The 23,552-nt window shown below is 32.8% G+C and overlaps 1 protein-coding gene across 1 annotated transcript in view; it reads right to left on the bottom strand.

The window, feature by feature from the left end:
* Positions 1-6,068: 6,068 nt before the first annotated feature.
* Positions 6,069-23,552, bottom strand: part of LOC137405090 (fibrocystin-L-like) — a 139,582-nt gene continuing 122,098 nt past the window's right edge. The window contains exons 87-96 of the mRNA XM_068091316.1: positions 22,480-22,654; positions 21,412-21,515; positions 19,762-19,958; positions 18,829-19,056; positions 18,346-18,508; positions 15,217-15,395; positions 14,107-14,196; positions 12,641-12,746; positions 10,936-11,097; positions 6,069-6,145 (exon numbers count right to left, since the gene is read on the bottom strand). Of these exons, the coding sequence (XP_067947417.1) occupies positions 6,069-6,145; positions 10,936-11,097; positions 12,641-12,746; positions 14,107-14,196; positions 15,217-15,395; positions 18,346-18,508; positions 18,829-19,056; positions 19,762-19,958; positions 21,412-21,515; positions 22,480-22,654 (1,481 nt within the window). The remainder of the gene's footprint in view (positions 6,146-10,935; positions 11,098-12,640; positions 12,747-14,106; positions 14,197-15,216; positions 15,396-18,345; positions 18,509-18,828; positions 19,057-19,761; positions 19,959-21,411; positions 21,516-22,479; positions 22,655-23,552) is intronic.

Genomic DNA, 23,552 nt, shown 5'->3' with positions numbered 1-23,552 from the left:
CTATACAGAAATAGTTAAAAATTTAGGTTGTAATGTTTAAAAGGCACTGCAGCTGTATTAATTATCATCATATGAAAACCAATTCACATTGGATGCATACAGAAGATAATACAAATTCATTATCCATAACACCAGTTATACTTCATCTTTTAGTTTGTGAATTTTATAGTCAACAGATAAAGATATTGCATAAAAGTAAATCAATTAAAGTCATTTAAACTTCCAGACAATCTCCAATAAATTAATACAAATCATAGTTTTCCCAATTTTTTAGCTTACTGACAACAGATTATGTACAGCTCGGTATGCGGAGTCTAACAGTGAGACAGTCAGCCGTGCAAAGTATAATAATTAAAAACAGGCTGCTGCTTCAGTCAACTAATCTTAGCTGTGTATTTATTAAAACGTTTAAACTCTAACATTCAGATTTAATGAGTTGACACTAAATTATACCTGAACTGATGAAATAAACTTATGATCAGTTTATGGGACATCTTTTTAATAAATACCCATCAAAATCAACAATGTTTTTTTTTGCCATTTTCTATATGGTCTTTGTTAAAGCTCTTAAGCATATATTATATAAGGTTTAAAAATTACTGTAAAGCTTACTAAGCTATTTCAAACTATTGAATAAAAAAGAGCTCTGGAAAAGTCTGATGGATCTTGCACTAACTTTAATATGATTAAAAGTAATTGCGGAGCTTCTGCTGAGTTAAAAATAAACATAACTTTTGACAGTTTTTCTAGTGTTATGAAGTAGGCACTTAATGGACAAATAAATTCCTAGATTATTCAAATATTTGGTTCTGTTCCATATACAACCAAATAACTGATCTATTAATAGCCTTATGATGAATTTAACGAGTAGTTATAGTTACCATCAACTCCAGCCTCATGTTTGATAAGATGACAAATTAGCTTGCTTTTTGCTCTATCAAAACTAGTTCATTGTTAAATACCAATAGGCAAGACTCAATATTATTTGTAAAATTATAAAAATGTCAACAAAAATTTTGAATAGCTTAACAACAAATGAATACAATTTATTACTGCATAGATTTATACAGGCCAGTAAAACACTCAGAGGTCATCAAGCTTTCCTGTTAGCCTAAACGGCTCAGAACTAAAACATTGGCTGTAGAAATGGACAATCTGATACACCAACACATTTTTCCTGTTACTATGGCTTCACACCTTTATTGTTTAATATCATTTTAGTGTTTGTGTTTAACACAACTTCATTAGTTTAACATTAACAAAATTGCAAACATTGTTCACTGTATGCCTAGTATGAGTCAGTACTGCTAGCCAGCTTTGGTAATTTAGGATATATACCTATATAATTAAACATAGATATAGATTTCTTATTATTATGTTCTTGCAAAGCTGTCTGTAGCAATTTTGGTATTTACTGTATTTTTTGTAAGCCTAACAATATATGTGACACTACATTAAAATCAACATAACAATACATTGTTTATCCTGTTTAATTAACATCTTTTAATTGTAAAAGTGTCTTTGGTCCACGGCAATTTTTATCGACTTAATGTAAACTTACTAAAATTATAAATTTAGCAAATTACTCTGGATAAACTGCTAATGCATTGCATTTACGTTAAGGGCAAAAACGTTAACTCTATAGAGAGCTAAGGCTAGTTGAAGCTTTAGCAATGAATAAAGCAAATTATGATCATGAAAGAAATAGTAAAAAAAAATTTACTTCGGTAAAGGTAAAATTGAAATTTCAGTTGTATTTTGTAGACCAATGATATGACCAACTTTAATGATTATGAATACACATCAATATTTGTAAAGAAAGTAAAGAAAGTTTTGTATTTTTTCACAAATTTAAAACTTGAATATCAACGTTATTCCATAAATATGGAGCTAAAATTTAGATATGCTGTCTTTTAAACAACTGTTCTGGTTAGGCTAAAAGGCTGCTGTTTGATAATAAAAACATTTTTGAAGCATGCACTGAATCTATAACCCAGCAGGTGTAGCAGCTATTGCATCTACTCAATTTATGTAATTCTTTGATTCACAAATCTCAGCAGCATAATAATTATGGTTGAAAAATTGTTTTGCTTATATAATCCAATTCAGTCATAAACATTGATTAGCTTTATTTCCTAAAATGTATTTAATATTATTAAAATCAACCTTAGTTTTACTGTTAGACTCAACCAACTACTTGAGTAGTAAGAATATTCAAAACGACTATTACTGCCATCTAATAGTAATCAGCTATACACATGTGAAAGACAAGCATGGCTTCTTAATTCTTGCTGAGCAATCGGCACTGCTTAGCCTGATGCACCAATTTTTAGTGTCACAACTATATTTACACACAGAGCTCTGTAAGGAACCTATTGTACTTTTAAGAATGTACTTCACGATATCTGCACTTAGGAATTAAATTAAGAAGGTGTAACCTAAAGAAGCAGATCAGTGTTGATAGACACCTCCAATATAGGAGTCTCAAATGATGACTGTTTTTTTTACTTTCTTTTAAGCCATTTGTTCAAAAATGATATAAAAAATGATAAGGTGTATGATTGTAAATTTTTTTATTATTTTTGGCTGTCTTGAAGTTCAACTTACATTTGATTCAGGCAAATATATCTTTATATAAGTTCTCATAAATTGTGCTAATGAATATATTTCTGCTGTTAGATAAGGGTAACACATTTTAGTCTTACTTCAAATCATTTTTAAAGTTCATACTATGGCAGCATATGGAGAGTCATTTTTAAAGCTCATACTATAGCAGCATATGGAGAGTCATTTTTAAACAAACTTTTGTAACAAACTGAACTTCCAAATAGATTTTATAGTAAAACCTGTTTACTATAAGCCTAAAAAACAAAAATATTGATGTAATAGTTTGATGTCAAGATACATTCATGTACACCTAAAACAGGCCTATTTGGGTTGAAGATAACAGTAAACTTTTTTAGGATTAAACTGTTGCCTCTCATTTTCTGTTTAATGAAAAATGAGAATGAAACACCTAAATTCCAGTTTTTATAGATAAATACTTTATAAAATTAAAATATATATCACATTTTGATACATTTACATGGCAGACATGCTCAAATACTTTTCCTTTTACATTGTTTTTGAGTCTTATTAAAATGTTTATTTTTGGACAAGCAAAAGGATAAATTAAGATTAGATAATTAAAGAGCAACCAAGAAATAGAAAGATAATATATGAGCCTTGATTGTATATAGCAGTTTAGCTAAAGATACTATTTGGTCAAGTTCATAAAAAGCATTTTATGGGAAGTTTCATTGTAAATATATAAAGAAGAGAATATTAACGCAATAGTTACGATGAGTTGTAATAAAATATTTTTTTATCGGATATTGTACTAGGCACTCAGCTTTTGTGGATATATGGGGCTTAACAGAAGACCTTCAAATATCCGTTTTTTTGAGACTTGAAAATCTTTTCTGCTAGAATTACATGTAACCCAAAGTCTCAAACTGACTTGCTATTCAAAAAGTAAACAGCTTAAACATAATCGAATACAACTGTAAAAAATATAACTTTTCGATCAAGCTTTAGATAGGTCAATAGTAAACAGCAAGTGTATACCACCTCCCTACATCAAAAATTTGTTACAACTTGAAAACAAAAAAAGCGTAGAAGTATGTATTTAAACAGTGTGTAACTAATTCAGGTTAAATTTTCAGATTTGCTTTCACTTTTTATACAGTATATATCATGGTAAATTATAAGTTGAGATCAAAAAGAGCAGATCTCTAAATGATCAATTAGATCAGATCAGATTAGAGCAGATCAATTACGCGAAAGAGTACTATTTGCTTTATTTGTGACAGTCCGTGAGCAAGGATCAACTTGAAAAAAACATAACACATTTAGCATCAGAATTAGTGATTAGAATTATTGAATAGATGCTAATTGGGTTATAATTTTAAGGTTGAACAATCACAAAAAAGTATTGTCTTGCATAATTCAGTACCCTCCTTTGTTCAGTGCGTGTCTCAAAAATAGCTGCAGCAAGGAGACAACTTCACCCGACGAAGTCACAAAGAATGAAATAACTAGGAGTGATCAAAAAGATAGAAGAGCCAACAGCCAGTATCTGGAGTGCTCCAATTATTGTGGTGCCAAAAATGAATATGGAATTGCATTTGTGTATTGACTTGATAAGACTAAATAAAAGAGTAAAATGACACTTTCTCCTGTTTCCTGATGTACAGGAAACATTGTGCAAATTGAGAAACTGTGAAATATTCAGTAAAATAGATGTAAACTGTGTCTACTGGCAGATAAAACAACATGAGGAGGTGCAGAAACTGTTCTGCGTTATTGCACCCTTTGGAAGATACATACTGAAAAGATTGTCATTTGATATCAGCTCCACAACTGAAATATTTCAGCAAGAGATGCAAAAGATTTTGAGTAATGTTGATGGAAAATGATATTAGTGTATGAGCTGAACAGACTGCACATGACAAAATATTGAGGACGGTGCTGTTGAAACTTCTACAAGTGAGTGTAACGCTGAATTAATAGAAATGTGAATTCAACACTGAAAAATAGTCAAGTCCACATGTAATTTTATTGATAAATTGGGTAAACATCCTGATCTATACATTAAAACAAAAATATTTCCATTGTTTGCACGGAAAGCTGCGTTCTGATTGTTGTTTTCGAACATATTTTAGTTTTCCAATGCTTTCCGCAATACCTTCTGACTTCAATTCTTATTTCACCCTGCTGAATTAGTGACTAATAGCATCCAATCATTTTTTAGGAAGAGCAAAAATTTTAAGCATTGCATTTAACACAAATGCAATGCGTAAAAGTTTGCTCGCCAAGCGTAACCTCTGATCCGAAACTTGCAAACCTTTTTATATGCATGTTCTTCGAAGTGTTAAGAATATGTTAATTAAGGAACTACTATAATTAGTGTAAGACATATTTTAATTATGTCTATGGTGTTGCTTTCAAAGTTTTAACAAAACAAGTGAAAAGCTCTAGAGTTGGACAATGAGATAATTGATTGTTTTTAATGTAAACGATTCATTAATAATACTTTTTTGTGGACACTTTCTACTGACTACTTGATATTATGGGTTCATGAAGATTGAAGATAGTCAAAGTGGCAGTCAAATAGAAGTGGCGTGCAAATAGAGGTGACATTCAATTAGAGGTTTGATGGTATATACTGTAAAACCTATAATTGAACGCTACCTCTATTTGAACGCCACCTCCAATTTACCGCCACCCTGAGAGAAGAGTTTAAAAATAGACCACCACTCTCTAATTGAACGCCACCTCTATTTGACTGCCGCTTTGACATTATTTAATCTTTACGAGCTCATAATGTTGACTGATCAATAGAAAAGTGTCCACAAAATTGTATTAATGATGATAATTAATCGTATATATCAATAACAATCAATTCTTTCGTTGCCCAACTTCAAAGCTTTTCACTTTTTTGTCGTTTAAACTTTGAAAGCAACACCATAGAAATAAACATACCCATGTCGAGTGAAAACATTAGGTAACTTCAACAAGAATCGAGTGTAGGCCACAGACCGGAGACCTTTGGCCACCATTTACCAAGTGCTCTCTTAGAGAGAAGAGACAACCAGGGACAAGTTGGAGTGGAAGGAAAGGAGCTCCAGCAGTCCCTACGCACGATTTAGCCTTTTATTTTTAAATATGACTGGACGGAGTGTTGAGAGCCCTGACATAAACCCACAACAAGCCGCAATGGTGTGCAGTCTGCCCGCTAATCGTGAGAGAAACCCCCATAAGGCAAAAAGATGTTTTGACCTACTACTCTGGAGTGCGAAGAACATTTACCTGTCTCCCATGGTACTGGCCGGGATTGGCAGTGAAAAACTGGTTAAGAGCCATGACATACGGCAAGCTGCAAAACAGTGTGGAACAAAGGCAGCTGGAAGCAAACATAGATTGTATGTTGGACGCCCTTAACAGATGATACCAAGAGACTTGATAGGGCCACTGCCAATAACACCAAAGGGTTTTAAGAGGATATTTATGTCAATTAGTCACTTCACTCATTGGCAAGATATTTTGACTTTCCCAGAAGCCAAGGCGAGGGTGGGGGCCAGCGCATTAGATGAAAGAGTTCTAGCTACAATATCAAAGAGCACAGTTTGAGAGTCAACCAATGACCAATGCTAGCTCTGGCGTGTGGAGAAGTCACACATCACCTCTATCATCCTTAAGCTAACGGAGTCCTAGAAGGCTACAACTAGGCGATTTGCTCCAAGTGCAATTGCTCACCACAAGCTAAAAGGAGTAAGAAACGTTGCCCCACTAGCTGTTGAAGGCTTACTAGGGCACACTTCATTTGGCAATAAGATAAACAGCTATTGTGTTAATGCTCAGACAAGAGTTACGACTACCCGACCAGCAGAGATACTATCCCTACCCACAGAAACTCAAACAATCTTTGAATTTGTAGTGGAAGCTCTCGAGCAATTAGAAAAGTGAATGCCACCCTCATAAAGGAGCAGATAGAGATGAGGCAAAAAGATTAGGAAGAACCATACCTCTACACTTTGGAGAACTAAGCGTGGATGGTGGAGAAGCGGCGGAAAAGAGGAGATCACTCCAAAACTGCTAAATTTTTGGGGCCATACTAAGTCGTAAAGGCTGGCCTAACTATATGTATCTGATAGAATGACAGGAGCAATCCTGCATACAAAAAGATAGTCAAGTGAAGCTGGATCATGCCGCCCGGAAAAGTTAGGAAAAGCCCTAGCTATCATAAAAACCCGCAGAGGGCCTGACATAAAAAGGGTCAGAGCAAGAAAGATTAGATAAAAACCGAGTCAAATACAGGATGGAAGCCACCCTGCCAACGATTAAAGGCTCTATAGAACTCAGAGACAAAAATTTTGGTTAAAAAAGCTCCAAGAAAAATTAAACAAAGAGCGTCTTGACATTTAGGGACAACCAGCCAGAAAAGCTTGCCCCAAGGGTCGTTTAACACAACTCTTGACTGGCTCGAACTACTTGGCAACCTGACCAATATAGAGAATTGGCCTGCCTATTTTTGACAGCAGCTAGTCCTGGGCCATCCCAACTGAGACATATCAAGATTCCAAATAGGTGACAAACCCAAACAAAGATCAGAAAAACAAAATTTGCACTCTGAAGCGACAAAGTGCAAGCACTACCCAATACTTTTATCGATACTCCACAGCCAGGTGTTTTATTTCCTACAAACCTGTCAATTTCATATAAGCAAAGTAGGACTAGCAACTTTTTTGAAAATATGTTGAGCCATTTGGGTCCCTTAGAGGTAGAAAAATAGAAATGCTTAGAGGGCCTCCTTGACATTAAAAGAAAAAATTTTTTACTACTACTAAATGATGTGGTGATAATTTTTCTGCAGACCCATCATTTGGTTCAAAGACATCTTTTAAAACGTTAGAGCTGCTCACTTTAATAATTTCTTTTACAGAACTTGCATTTATATTAATGGCATTGACTGCTTTTCTGAAACTCATATGCATGTAAAACGGTCTAGAATGCTTTATATCAAGACTAGTTTTACATACAAGTATTTTTGCAAGTGTGAGAGGTTCCACTTCAATACTTGAGATGATCCTGTTTTTAGAAAACTACCTCCATGCTGTGACTAGACTACCATATTATGAAAGTCAGATTTTGTGATCTTGCTTGAAACTATCACAGACAGGAAATCATACAGGCAGTCGTTAAAGTGCTATAAAAAAAACTTTCTGTGGATCTGAAACGCATAATATTTGACTTTTTATGCCAGCATCCTACTAGCCGCACTAAACTAACTTTCTTTTAGGTTTGCATAATAATCATTACTATAATAAGAGCCCTGTTTTTGACGCTTAAAATTCTTGCATGATTTCAGAGTATGAATGTGCTAGGATTTATCTGATGGAAACTCAAAACTCCTTCTTTGCACTTATTAAAAACAATTGCCATCAACAAGCACGTTCATGGAATTTTGTTGTAGAACAATTTGTGTTAAAAACACAAGAAACCCTGAGCATTGCTGGGCTTCATGCTAGTTCTCTATACATCGTTTTAAGAGTGAGCTCATAAATTTTTGCAGTGATGTCAGCCCAAATAATTAACAAGTTTCAAAAGGTTTAGAGTAAGACAGTCGTAAATCATTTGGGAAAGCTAGGCTTTTTATCTGTTTGACCCTATGTGCTAGATAGATATTGAGTCATGTTGAGCTCAACTTCTGACAATAGAATTTTCAAATAAAATTATTTGTTTCAACAAAAATGAATAGTTCACACTGTTAAACGATATTAATTCTTATGTTGTCCTTTCAGTGATCACAATCATCAAAAGATTTCTTAGCTCTGTATTATAAATGCAAAAATAAAGTTTATGTTCCCATGTTTACAGTTTTTATGATTTTAATAAATCAGTTGTGTCATTTTCAAACATCCTCCTTTTGAATTCAACATTTATGACAGAAAGATGCAGAAGCAGCCATTTATATGTTGCGAAAAGCTTTGGTTAAATTTTGCTGAACAGACTGGATGCCTTAAAAGATCCTAAAAGCTTTATTTTATTTGACATCTAACAAACATTAGCATCTCAGCAAAATCGCTATTCAATAACCTGAAAAAGCTCACAAATTAGTATGTTGACCTAATCTAACGGCTCAATTTCCATATGTAATACCTACCTGGTAAATCTGGCAAGTATCTATTTAATTGACTTATATTCAGAATTCATTATCTTGTGCACATTTAATTCGCTATGTAACAAAGTTATTATTACGAGCTGTCCTGTTAATGAGCTAACCATAGTACAAAATTGATCAAGGAAAAAATGAATTGCAGCATCATACAGTGGATGGCTATTGACTTTTTACTTGATCAGCTAGTTGCAGCTAGTAGTAGCTAAATCTTTGCCAGTTCTGAAACAAAAGTTGAAATTCTGCAAGCCACTATTTTGAGTGTGAGACATTATACAATCAAGTAAAGTATAAAAAATTACTAAGTTAAACTGGCTTCATGGATCTGTTTAGCAAGCCATGTTAGTTTCAAAGGAAATAGAAAATACAATGAAATGGTGCAAACCGCTGTATTGGTTGTAAAACAAGATATGATGAAACAGAACACAGAATATAAGAATATAATAAAAAAAGATTTTAAACTTATTTAAACGGGTTTAGCAAATAAAGCTTTTTGCAAATAAAAAATACAAGACACAACCAAACACTGCAAAAACAAAACATCGTGGAATGTATAAAATGTAATCGCAAAATTAAAGCACATTGGATAAAATTAGATGTACTGCAATATCATTTTCACCCACGGCAATGAGCAAGAATCACATCGATATGTCAAATTGGTTAAAACTGGGAACTTCCAACTCACTCTGAGGAGTCCATAGTATTAAGTTAAATCAAAATTGGCAACTTTTAGTATCTCCATCGTGGAAGAGTTGTCAGTGGTTCATTATTAGGATTAGGCTGTACCACAATTACAGTTGGAATGACTGACGGAGTAGAAGCCTCTACCAATAAAATACACATATAGGTTATAAAAGTTAGTCATGAAACTAACCAAATAGAATGCTAGGTAACTTTTACCAGTTCAATATTAAAACTGTTTATGTATTATTGGAGTTGTGACACGTTCGATGCTGACCATGCGTAGTTTGGCTCATGAACCTGATAGTTCTTTTCCGAGAAAGAAGACACAATCATACTCGCTTTTTAAACACTTTTAATATTGTTTATTCCAAAAATAAATAGTAGCAGCAGTAAAGCACAACTCATCTATAAAAGTGTTCACTATCAAAGGCTATGCATCTCATTTGCCATGTTGTCATGCTATTTGTTCCATTTTACAACTAGTACATGATTTAGTTCAGATCATGGCCATAAAACGCTTTTATTTTCAAACCACTCAAGCGATAATTTAATCAAGTTTTTCATGGACGCGTGTAGTGATGCTTGGCTGGAGGAAGGGTTTCAAATATTGCTATAAGACAGACAAACTTTTTTATTACAGTTTTGTTTTTGTATAATATGATTTTTAAACATTTCATAAATTAGCACACATATAGACATGCAGTTTAATTGCAGAAAAATATGTTTATTGCTATGTAATCAAATTATTAACCAACCTGTCAGACTAGCCAAAATCCTTCTGGTACTGAAAATGTATGACTAGCGGGCTAAATGTGTGCCTGATACTTTTAAAAATTATTATTTAGGATTATTGAAGAAAACAAACTTGATTACTAACAAGGCATTTAAAATTATAATATGCTACAGTTTATAGATATAGGTGATATTATATCGATATTTCTATTTTTCACAATTGAAAATGTATTTAGTAAATGTTTAAGATGTTTTGAAAAATAAACAACAAAACATGTTTAATTGCCTAAAAATTGGAAACAGCTGAGCTTTCAAAGTTTTGCTTACAAATACTATCATGTGAACATAGGCAACGGTAAAATGAGAAGAGGTCAGCATTTGACTACAAAATATTCATAGCACATTTGGGTCAAAATTTAATTTCTGGCAAGAATCAAAGTATGAACATAAGCAAACAGAAATTGATTAATTCGTAATATTAAACTACACTATGCTAGTGTTAGCCAGGTTTCCGGAATTTTGGTTCTTAAAAATTTAACATTTTACCAGATTAAGAACAAGCTCGGCCTAAATTGTTCACCACTTTCGGCAGACAAGTTTTTGTTATTCATTTAAAAGGAAAATTACATTGAGATTAAGTTATTAAAGCTGTCTTTTTCCAAAACTTGGAACTGGTCATAGCCAAACGATCTTCATAACGCCAGAAGTTTACAACATAAATTTTTCATTGTATTCTCATCATCAAACCAGTGAAGTGCCGAGTTCGAAATCTTGGTATGTCAGCAAATCAAAAAAACTTTTACCTGGCTCTTCACTAAGCCTATCATTTGCTCTCAGAAGCTCCTCTTCCTTTGAGCTTATGGTTGGCATCTTGCTAGATATTGGTGGTGCTCCAATGTAGGTCACAAAATCCTCCTCTGGTTCAAGCTCTGGTGACTTCGTAGAATCGCCCACCTTTGCCCGACCTTATTTTGAAAATTTTTAAAAAACACCAAATTACAAACTTTGTAGTTACATTGCTTGAAAGGTAAACTTAGGCAAAAAGTAGTAAGATGAAAAATTAATTGCAATTAAATTTATTTTCCTATACAAATTTAGCAAAAAAAACATTTTCTTTGTGCCAAAAATCTAGAAATTCATATTTTAAAACACCTCAAATCAACTGACATAAGTTTCATAGTCACAATTACTACAAAAATATTAAAATTTTAGCCAGTTGCAGGGTCATAGAAAAAAATGTATGCAAACCAATAGAAAGTGAAAATTTTACCAAAGTTTATTAATTTGGCTATAAACCAAATGTTTTTATTTAGAAGACTTGTCCAACATTCAAATTAACTTTGAATTTTAAACTAGACTTGAAATTCTAAAGGAATGTAAATTTGTGTGTAGCACAGAAGTGTACCACAAAGTTGGTTTAAAATGTTGAATAAATCAGACAAAAAATCCATGTATTTATTAAAAAACATAACTCATTTCTTATAATATTCATGTAATGCCAAGTTCAAAATTTACTGACAATCTGGACACAAAGCAGTTGAAACATAAAATCAATTTCAGAAGTGAGCATGGAAGCGTAAATTTAACAACAGATCATTAAATAACTTATCAAAAGATAATTCATCAAGCTATAAACTTACTATTTTGTTTTACTAATTTATCAATCTACCAATTTTATAGAACGGTATATCAGCAGAGGATGTAATATATTTTAGGCCAGGCTCAGCTTGAAAGGCTGAAAACTCATCCATTAGATAAATATTTGTGGAAATTTGCATGTAACCCACGGAAAAGTGCCAAAACCCATCAATTTATTGTGCTTTAAAACTATAGTACTCAAAAGAAAAGACATTTAGTCATGTAATTAAATAAATGAAAGTTAGGAATAGGTTTTCAATACCAAGTATCGGACCTTTCAATAAGTAAAATCATATACTGCATATGCTATCAGCAATGCGAGGAAGCTGTACAAGCTGTGCGTACTTATATGCGACAGCAGGTTTACATGCTGAAGAGCACAAAGTGCTAAGTCTTTAAAGCCATACATGCCAGAGTTCTAGACACACACTATCCAATATAAAGTTAATGGAAACATCTGCTTGCATGTAGGCTATGCACCAGATATCTACAGATCAGCGTGGAAAACGATGAACATGGAAATAGTAAGTGAAGTAAACTCATAATGCAGCAAGACGGAAATTTTATGATTGATCTGGAAGCCGGACTGGCCTCAAAATCAATGAGTTTTAATGGTATCCCGCAATTAATATCCATTTTTTAATCAATGTAGACTTCCATTTAACATATCTTATCAAAAGTTTCTGTATTTCTAAAAATGCAACAATGTGCTTAAAGGTAGGACATATCTGATAAGAACACAAAACAACCGATTGAAATAATGGAAAGAGAAAAGACAGAGGCTCATGGATTATTCATGTGTAAACATAAAGAAACTGTTAGCGTACCAGCAAAGAATTGAGATTATTTATAAGTATGCTAGTGACTTACGTTTCTTCTGGCGGATGAGGACAGTTGTAATGACAATGATGGTAAGAAGAACACCACCAGTAACCCCAACGATTATGTATATAATGATGACATCATCAGCAGCCTCCTACAATATTCAATAAAAAAGTTAAGGTACATGTAATCTAATAAACAATGAACAGTAAATTCTTAGCCAACAGTGTAAAAAATTATTTCTCATGCTGATGAATATGAATTCATTATGAATGTAATATTAGCAGTGGTACTAGAAAAAATGTGCATCTGCCTTGTTGGTTGTTTCAATCTTTGATCTGACAGTTCCTAAAAAAATCTCATTTGATGAGGATTCTACCAATAATAATCACATCAATAGGAAAGCTTTACAACCCCCTATATTTGAGTTAAACAACAAATGTTTTTACAGCTAGATAAATGTAATAAATATTAATAAAAAATTATTAAAAAAATCAAAAACTAAACAAATTTAACTTAAAATTATAGAACTTAATCTATCTAAACATATAAAGCCAATATTATCATTAAATATATGCTTTAAGAGTGACTTTGAATGCAAATAAACTATCAAAGTGCCACAAGGCAAATCGCCAACTATTTGATAGATTGTAGGAAGCAAAACCAAAAGAAACCATTGTTAATAAGCACAAGAAGTTTAAGAATTTACTATCTCTTTCAAAAATAATTAATGCATATAATAAAATAAAAGTAGGTTTAAACTTTCTTAATAATGTAAAAATAGAATATACTGTATCCGTTAATTATTCATGAATTCGTCATAAACCATGAAATAAGATTTAGAATATAGTACCTGACTCCACACTTAAGGTTAGATACCACTACTTGACTCTAGAGACACTATAAGGTGTTAAAATAAATCAATTCAGTTAATTTCCCATCAAGAAATTAACGATTCAATTAATAATTCTTTTGCATCCTAAATAGTGTAAGAATCAATTCAATTTGTCACTTCAGTGCAACACTACAATCCAATCCACATTTCTTTAGTCATCCTAGCTTCAATGAATCGGCTCAGTTCAATTACATCAAATAGAAAATAATTCTCGATCAATGCAGCAAATTTCTACTAGCTAGCCGGTCTTCAGCTTTTGTTCTAAACAAAAATATAAACCATTATTCTAACATTTTTTGTATAAAAACTTCTTAATTAATTTGTTCAACTGTTCGTTCGTAAAAATATTTTTACAATTCTTTGATATTATAATAATTATTACTTATGTATTTATTAACCACTACTAGTAGAGCAGTGCAAATTAATCTCAAGAATAATAAGTGAATACACATAGATAATAGTTTCAAAAATCAATAGTTTAGATAGTGGAAGATACAAAAAATTGAAAAAATTGGGAAAGAATACTAATAATCATGATGCCCTCTCTCATTCATTTAAAGTCACTCATCTTTCATAGAATATAAGAATTATATATATAAAAAAATGATTAACTACTTACCACTGTCACTGTTGTGCTTGAAGAAGAGGTGGCATCACTGCTAGCTGCACTACTACTAGCCACACTGCTACTAGCAGTAGTGTGTATCATCTAAAAAACAATAATAAAGAATTAGAATGGACACTGTCGGTTTTTTGGTAATAAATAAATATTGAATAAATTACTTGAGTCACCAAACTACTTATCAAGCAAAGAATAAATCTGACTCACAAGCCACCTAACTGTGAACAACTTGACTAGTGAACTAACCAACAACTACTGAATAATAAAATAGAGTCAACTGCGTAGGACAAGATCGAATGTTTAAATGAGATGATGTTACATTTATTGCATGACAATCAAAACAGCGTAGCTAAGCTTATCGCCGCTGCCCAGAAAAACCATAGAACAGTATTAATTGGTGACATTTTATCGGCTAGTAAATATACACAGTCATATGGAGATTTTGTGGAAACGTGTGTGGATGGCAACGCTGAACTGCACTTACATCTTTGATTCATCTGAAATCAAATAATTTGGTTTACTTAGTATATCACTGGCCATGATGGGTTTTTTATCAACCCAGTAATAACTATGAATATAGTGATAATAAAGAGAAGCATTGATGCACTTTGACTCAAGTTATTTTGCTTATTGCAAATTGAGAACCAAATCAATTCATCCATGATTACAATAAAGAGCCGCTTCAATTCAATTTTACTGCTAGGATGTACCAACTCAACTTGATTATGCAGTAAGTAAAATACTGAGTAAAATTATGAATGGATTCGATTCATTTGTGAATTGAACCAGAAGACTTGCTTGAGCAAGTGTGTAAACTTGAGTGACCATCTCTGCTTACAACTCAAAGCTGACATCTGCTGCCATAATCACGAATGAAAAAAATGGCTGCTTTGACTGTCAATGAAAGACTGGCATCTGACCCTCTATTCTCCATTAAAATTCTGGCATCTGCTACATCAGCTATTACTGCTAGTCATTATTGGAAGACTATCACATGCTACACTATTCACAATAGGAAGTCTGATACCTACTACACTATTCACTACTGAACGTCTGGTTCCTGCTATACTCATTAACACACATGTGGACAGGTACTATTTTACTCACCACTGGATATCCATCATTTCCATAATAATTCTCTCCATTTACTCTCATTTCCTGCTGTGAAGTATAGCTCATGCCATCTACAACTACCTCCATTGGCCCCTTCACTGCTTCCCACATGGCCAGAAGTCTCTCATCAACAACATCAGAGTCACCTGATATCTGGAACTCGCAGGTTAGAGCTATAACGAACAGTCAACGCTTTGGTAAATAAAGTACAATGACTAGCCAGACACTTGCCAGCTTGCTTGACACTCTATACAACAATAGAAAATAAAGAGAATGAAAAAGCAAAGTTAGTAAAAAATATGAAGATCAATGCTCTAATAGTTTGAGGCATTTGTGGTTGGTTAAAAGAACTAATTTTCAAAGAAACAAATCCCTATCCTATTTTAGTCAACTCCAGTACAAACTGATTTTATACATCAATATTTTTATTGAGGACTTGTTGTTTTATCATTATAAATTTTTCTTAGAAGGCTCCCACCACTGATACAACATTTGCACACATATGAGCTTACCACTTGCATGTTACTTTGCTGAGGGTATGTGGGTGCGCATGAAATGGTACAAAAGGATGAGTTAATGAGCCAACTGTCAGGCTTGCCAAGAGTGCTTCATATGCTGTATACTACAGTCATGCGTCTATTAAACTCTACAGGAAAATATATTCACTGACACATTTTATAACTACATTATTTGTATTGACTTTTTACTGGTTGGCATATTTTTGTGGACATCTTTGATAAAACATCATTTTTGTTCTATGTGAGATTGGATTTTTAACCTTTAAAACGAAAAATAGTGCCTAATGCAAGTAACTATATTTACAGTAAATAGGGTTAATGAAAATTCCACTTGTAATCGAAGTGTGAAGGTGATCAGTCTCACCTAAAACTGCTCACAAAATATCTTACAATAATTTTGCGGCTGATAAATTTTGAATCAAAACTAAGTTTTTTTCACTTGATTCTTTTCATAAACACAAATTGTTTTGTGAAGCTGGTTGATTGTTATGGCGAGAAAGTGGCATTTTTTCCTTTGTGCAAATTCACAATAGTGCAAATAATCACACAAACACTATTGCCATTACATTGCTTGTTATAATATACTGCTTACTTAAATTATAATATATTATTTACATTAATTGACAGCTTAAATATGCAACTTAACACTGCTGATAGTCAAGCCTACTTTGAGATTGCAGCTGTTTTGTGGCTGAAATTTCTTCTGGAATTATTTTTAAACAAGTATATTCCGACTAATATCATGTTAAAACCATCGTCAATATTTTTTTCATATTTCATCTATAAATATATAAATCTCAAAGTTTGTGTGTCTGTTATTTTTTGATTCTGTAAATTGGTGTGTCTAGCTATAGCTACTAAAATGCTGGATTGAAGAGCACGCTTCGTGCCAAATTTACACTCATGGAGGTTACAACAGTGAGTTACTAACCAGACAGTGAACCACTGAGCTACACAGCCCTTAGAATTCTATTGCCCTGATCATATATCGTATACCTTTTTCTTGATTGTGCATGCAAAATGCCGTATTAATTGATACATTGCGCCTACAGGTTACGATACTCATGTTAAAAATATAAACAATTTTTATTTGATTTTCGCAGACTGTATTAATTGTATCATTATCAAATCATGTTTTGTAGTTTACTTACTTGCTATTTATATCACATTTACATTTATTTACTCTCCTATTTTATTTAATTTGCGTAGAAGAACTTTTTTCAGATACACTACATTTTCCTTGATTATGATCACAGCACATTAACTTATGGAGATTTCTCGCCACTTACCTTGCATTCACAAATTGTTGAGTACGAAAAAAAAAACGTTTTTTTTTATATGGATTACCAGTTGCATTCGTTTTTGTTTAAAAGTTTTCTTCAAGTTATAATCATTACCTTTTCTAATTCATAATTTTCAAATGTGCCATTTCAATTTCAAATGTGTGACTATAATGGTGCAACTTCAAACATCAATTTCCGGTTTATCTAAAGGGCATTCGTTAGAAATTGCAAAACTAAAAACTGTAAACATGTTAACTCTAAGTATGATTTGCCTCTGCATTCCAACAAAGTAGCTTTGTGCGCTTCACCAATGTTTTTAATTTTGATATGTTAATTTTACGTAAATACCTGTATTAATACCTGTATCGGGAAGAACCAGTATCGTCGTATTTAAAGTTTTAATGAATAACTGTTCCTGCAACAGTAAGATTTTTTACACACATATTTCTTTGTAATAATACTAATTATTTATTACTAATTCAACATATTCACAATTTTTATGTTGTTTTACTTCTTTTTTCATTGTAATCATTGTAGCAAAACAGAATATCTTGTCATTACTTCCTAATTATTTGACCTTCAAACAACTTTACAGTTGTCTTTTTTCTTTTAATTTATTTTTGCTTTTAATTTATTTCAACTGAACATTTACTCAAGAAATGAAATTTAAAAGTTAGAATGGTACATTTTGTATGTGTTAGATAAAATAAATTTTCTGTGCAAATACTTTTATATTACTTAAGCACCACTGGGCATTCATCTAGTACACATATGTAATGAAATATCCAAGCAATTCTAAAAGCAACAAATCAGAAGAAATTTAAAGCTTTCTTAAATCTGAGTCTTTTCATTCACAAACTAGCTAGAAGGTAGCTATGTTTAAACAATTCTTACAATTAACTAGACAAAAACTATTGTATAGTTTATCATTGGCAGCTGCTAAAAATGGCTAACAATCTAGTAGATGTGAACCATCAAGGAAAGCGTCTTGAAGAGAAATGAAATATTGCATAATCAACACCCAACATAAAACTATGAAACTATGCAAACAATAACTATGTGATGTTTCATTAGATTAAAGAAATATCTGCCAATGTTGGTATTTAAATGAGCCGGATTTCTATTATGTTTCTTCTCAGTCATATTTGGTAGTCGGTTTTATATTAATTACCTTCATGTTTATATATGTTAAGTTGTTTATGTTATGCTGCTTTTATAGTACAACACCCTGTTTTAATAAAAATATTTCTAAAAGCATTTATGCTTCAGAAAAAAGCAGAGCTGTTTTTAGCAAAACTTCTTCATTATAGTGAAAAACTTACAGTTGCTACAGTTCAAGAATTCAAAGGTCACAGCATCATAGTTGTGCAGCAGCTCGTTGTAAAGCGCTACTTCAAAGTAAATTAGATTATCTTCAGTCTCAGTTCCGGCAAATGTTAGAGTTACGTTCTTGGCCATGACAGGATATGGAACTACATAACCGTTCTGTAGGAAATAATAACAAAATGTTTTATAGCAGTTACAGATACGATCTGACACCACCAACTAAGATAAATTAACTTAATGCAAATGACTAATCGTAGAAAATTGAATAGTACAGTTAAATATTAACAAAGGTTTGGGACAGCAAGTAAATTGACAACTGGCACATTTGCCAGACTATTAGAAAGACTCAACCTATTGTCTGCTGATATTTCCATGCCACAGTTGGCAAGGTTACAGCACCAGCTTTTCAATAATCAAAAACTAAAGGCGGACAAATTAGTGGTAATATGATTTTAAATTGTTTGGTTTAAAGTTCTCACTGGGTAGGCTATGATGATGTCTGATGTGGCAGTTGTTCCGTAACTCTCATCCGGATATGAAACAACTTTTACATCAACAACATAAGCATTTGTCTGGGAGAAGCTAATCGGTATAGAGACGTCACCACTGGATGTGTTAAATATAATGGAAGAAGGTGATGTCAGCTCTCCTCCCTCTTTGTAGTCTAGTTTCCGATTGAGACTGAGAAATGCGCTGAATCCTAAACCCTGTAAAAATTCACAAAACTGGGAAAATTTGTTGAACCACACTGCAGTGAACAACAACATGTAGCTCATATACAAATGTACTCATATTAGCCATTTTACAATGGAGGATATTCATAAGATTAACAGCTGTTACTGTAAAACACTCACAACAAACCACCAACAGATACCAGTTTCGGTTGAACGAAATAATTACTAATATAATTTTCTTGCTGAGTAGCTTTGTAAAATATTTTGTGGCATATTATTTGCCTGGAGATATTTCTGAACAGGATAGCCATTTGCAGTTATCATGCCAGAAGTTAGTTTCAATCAAACATTTTATGATTTTTCCATCTTTTATAACTATTATTGCAAAATGGTTGCTGTGTTTTATTTGATGCGCTTGTAGTGATTGCAGATAATTCTTAACATAGCAGCTACCGCTTTGAGATAAAAATAATTGTTCAAAATGGTTCATTGGTATTTTTAAACACATATAAAAACTGAAATTTCAAGGCAGATGAAAGGAAGCAATTTAAAAATTGTGGTAGTGGCTATGCAAAATCTAAAATTCAGTAATTACAATTGGTGTCACTGCTAAATTGTCGGATACATGAGTAATCTTTCAGACCCCTAACAAAAGTTAATGAAAATTACATTTATAATGCACAGTAAATAGAAACGGGTATCACACTTCTCAAACTTGTGTATAGAGCAGAAACTTACGTCCCATAAACCAACAGGAGTTGTCGTGCCTTGATCAACTAAGGTGAGCAGAATATCCGTTGTCTCATTGGTAGTGACTAAACTTTCGACCTCTATTAAAACATCGAATTCTTTCTTGACTAATTCAAAAGAGGCTCTGACAGCGTCCACATAACTGGCATCAACTGGCAAACTGATGAAATATTCTAGCTCGAAGTCTGCAAATGCAAAATATTTTATAAGCAAATTCTCACACACAACATTTGCATTTTCAGAATATTGTTGTTCTACAAGATTTTTGTTAAAATCTGAACAGTAGCCTAAATGAGCTTACATGTATCTCTTCTCTATACAAACAATGATAAAAACTTGGTTTTCTGAACACACTAATTAATGGCAAAAAATACTTGAAGTGTACAGAGACAAGCAAAGTCAAACTATTACAAATTTCTACACACATATGGGTCTTTCAAAATATCTTTAAGCTTTATAAATTTTTGAACTTCTTCTGACCTTCAGCTGAAGTCCTTAGAAGATATTTTACACTAATGCCGCAGAACCTTTGTCCAATTAATCTGCACAGGTACCTTTAATAACTAAATATTGACCTTAAAATCCCCTAACAGCAAAAGATCGGACCCAACGGCATTTGCTGCTTTAGCGTTCCAAAAGTTGTATTAACCGTAAATATCAACAATTAAAACTTTCAACCACAGATATAGCTGCTTATCTTAGCTTACTGCCTGCCATTCATAACTGACACAACAAGATGATTGTGGTTTGAAGTTAGCATTTGTCTTACAATCCTGCCATAGGAGTTGATTGGCCAATTCTAAAGTGAGTTTTCAAGTGTGTGTGAATATATTTGATGGTCTGCCAGAGTAAGTCTTGCCAACAGATTCTTGAATAATACAATACCTGTCTAAAAGTTGTGATTGAGTAAACTTATGGTTAGAAAACATTTGTTAAAGCTTTGGATTTCTGCTGGATGATATGCTGACAACATGTAAATATGATGTATTATTCTGTGGACTGATATGACTAAATTGCATATGATCACTTGAATCTAAAAGTAACCAGATAGCACAATTACATGATGAGGTAACAAATAATATCTTAATATGATAAGGTACTATAGATTACATTTAAATCTTCACATATGAACATGTCAATATACAGTATCCTGATATTACAGAATCCTTTACAATACCTTAACATTATAGAATCCCATAACACACCTTAATATTATAGGATCACATAGTATACCTTTATATTATAGGATCCCATAGTATACCTTAAGATTACAAGATAGCATTAAAATACTTTTATGTAGCAAAGGGAAATGCAGTCAATTGATCTTAATCTGTCTATCTATTTATCCATCTATCTATCTATCTATCCATCTATCTAGATATTAATCTATCTATTTGCCTGCCTGTCTATCTATCTATCTGTTTGCCTGCCTGTATATCTATCTATGTGTCTATCTATCTATCTATCTATCTATCTGCCTGCCTGTATATCTATCTATGTGTCTATCTATCTGTCTACCTATCTATTTGTCTAAATATATACATGTATTTCTCAAAGTTTGTCTGTCTTTGTATGTTTAGCTATAGCTATTAAAATCTGGAAATTTAAAATTCCACATTATGATAGATTTCAACTCACGGGGACTGCGACCGCCAATTGTTAAGCCAACGCGCTCTACCACAGAGCTATACAAGGTGTATTGATCAAAGACGCTATCATATACCGTATACCATATGCACAGGCTAAAAGACATATAGCCCGTATACCATATACACACGCTAAAAGACATATAGCCCGTATACCATATACACACGCTAAAAGACATATAGCCCGTATACCATATACACAGGCTAAAAGACATATAGCCCGTATACCATATACACAGGCTAAAAGTCATATAGCCCGTATACCATATACACACGCTAAAAGACATATAGCCCGTATACCATATACACAGGCTAAAAGACATATATACCGTATACCATATACACAGGCTAAAAGACATATCATTTGAAACTCTATGAATTCTACTAACTCTATGAAACGCAATGCTTTTTCAGGTTTTCTTGAACCTCTATTTTTGTTTTTTGTAAGGTACAATTGCTATATCCGCTATAAAGGCCAATTCTTTTCACGCAAACAATTGTATTATCTCCCAAGGAAGAGCCTCGACATTTTCTCTTGTTCTGTCAGACAAAGACAGTACGATATCTCATGTTTACATTTGTACTGCTATCGAGAGGTACCAGTGTCATCTTATTCAAAGATTTGATGGATAGCTTCTGGTCGAGCAGTCACCTTTTTAATACACACACACACCTCTATGCAAGGATTGTTATTATTAATTCAACATATTCAGGATTTTTATTTTGTTTTTTTTTTCAGTTCGTATTTATTGTATCATTACCGAATCATCTATTATTGTAATCATAGCAAAACAGACATAATTTAGCTATTACTTGCTAATTGTTTCACATTTGCATTTAGACCCTCTTAAAGTTGTTTTAATTTTTTGTATTCTTTTGACCTGCACAAAACATTTTTATTATGACATGAGGTTTGCAAGTTACAGTTGTTTGACAAAGTTTTAAAACCTTCACAGCTGTTTTTATTTTCTCGCTTAATTTATTTCAACTAAACAAAGCACTTTTCTCATGATATGTAGTTTAAAAGTTAGAATGGCAAATGTTGTTATATGTTAAATACAAATCTATTTTCTGGTATTGGTCATGGTGATAACCGGTCCGGTCAGTACTATGCATTTGAACCAGCTCCTTTTCAGTGGTTTCCCAAATCTTTAATCGTGCCATACAGCAGAGTTCCAGGGTGACTTTGGTCAGTCCCTGGCTGACTCCCCCAGCTGCCGTAGCGGTGAACAGGTCTATTTAACAATGTTGAACATTGCTCATAGAACAAAACATATTGCAGAGTTTATAGGAACTACCATAAAACCTCAAATTGAATTTCATTTTCTAAATTTTCTAACCCTTCCTCTATATTAATAGTGGCTGTCAAATAGAAGTAGCATTCAAATAGAGGCTGGCGTTGTATTTTTCAAATGGCTCGTCAATTTTTTGGAAAGATAAATTTAGCCCTAGTTCGAGTGAAGCGAATGTCGCATATATATTTTGTATTCCTCTTTTAGTGGAGTAACAGTAACCCTTCTGGATGCAATAAATCAGCTAACTTATCACCACCTTGTTAAAGATCTCTTAATGAATATGCATCAATAAACAAAAAAGTACTTTCCACAATGCCTTCTAACTTCAGCTCTTCTTCTGCGCTGCTGAGCAAGTCGCTCTTAGCATCGAAACAATTTTTTTAGCAAAGAAAAACTTTCATGCTTTGCGTTTCGCACAAATTCATGAAATGATAAATTTTTAGCCGGATGTGCGTTAAGCACAAATTTAACCTAAAACTGCCGTTGATATACCATCATAAATATAAATCGTTTTTGCATACATACTTCGAAGTACCAAAACTGCATTAAATAAGAACTACTATTGTCTGTTTGAGTTATTATTAATTTATATTATGTTGCTTCAAAGTTTTAACAAAACAAATCTAAAAGCCTTAGAGTTGGACGATGAGATAGCTAGCTGTTATTAATGTAAATGATTCATTTAAGTACAATTTTATTTACAATTTTCTACTGATCTCTTGCTATTATGGGTTCATAAAGATCAAAGAATGTCAAAGTGGCGGTCAAATGGAAGCGGCGTTCAAAAAAAGGGTGGCGCTCTGTTTTTCAACCCTTCTCACTTAGTGGTGGTTAAATA

This window comes from Watersipora subatra, chromosome 9 (assembly GCF_963576615.1).
Source record: "Watersipora subatra chromosome 9, tzWatSuba1.1, whole genome shotgun sequence".
NCBI classification, from domain to species: domain Eukaryota; kingdom Metazoa; phylum Bryozoa; class Gymnolaemata; order Cheilostomatida; family Watersiporidae; genus Watersipora; species Watersipora subatra.
Note: the sequence above shows the minus strand (reverse complement) of the source record. Positions and strands in the feature narration are given on the sequence as shown.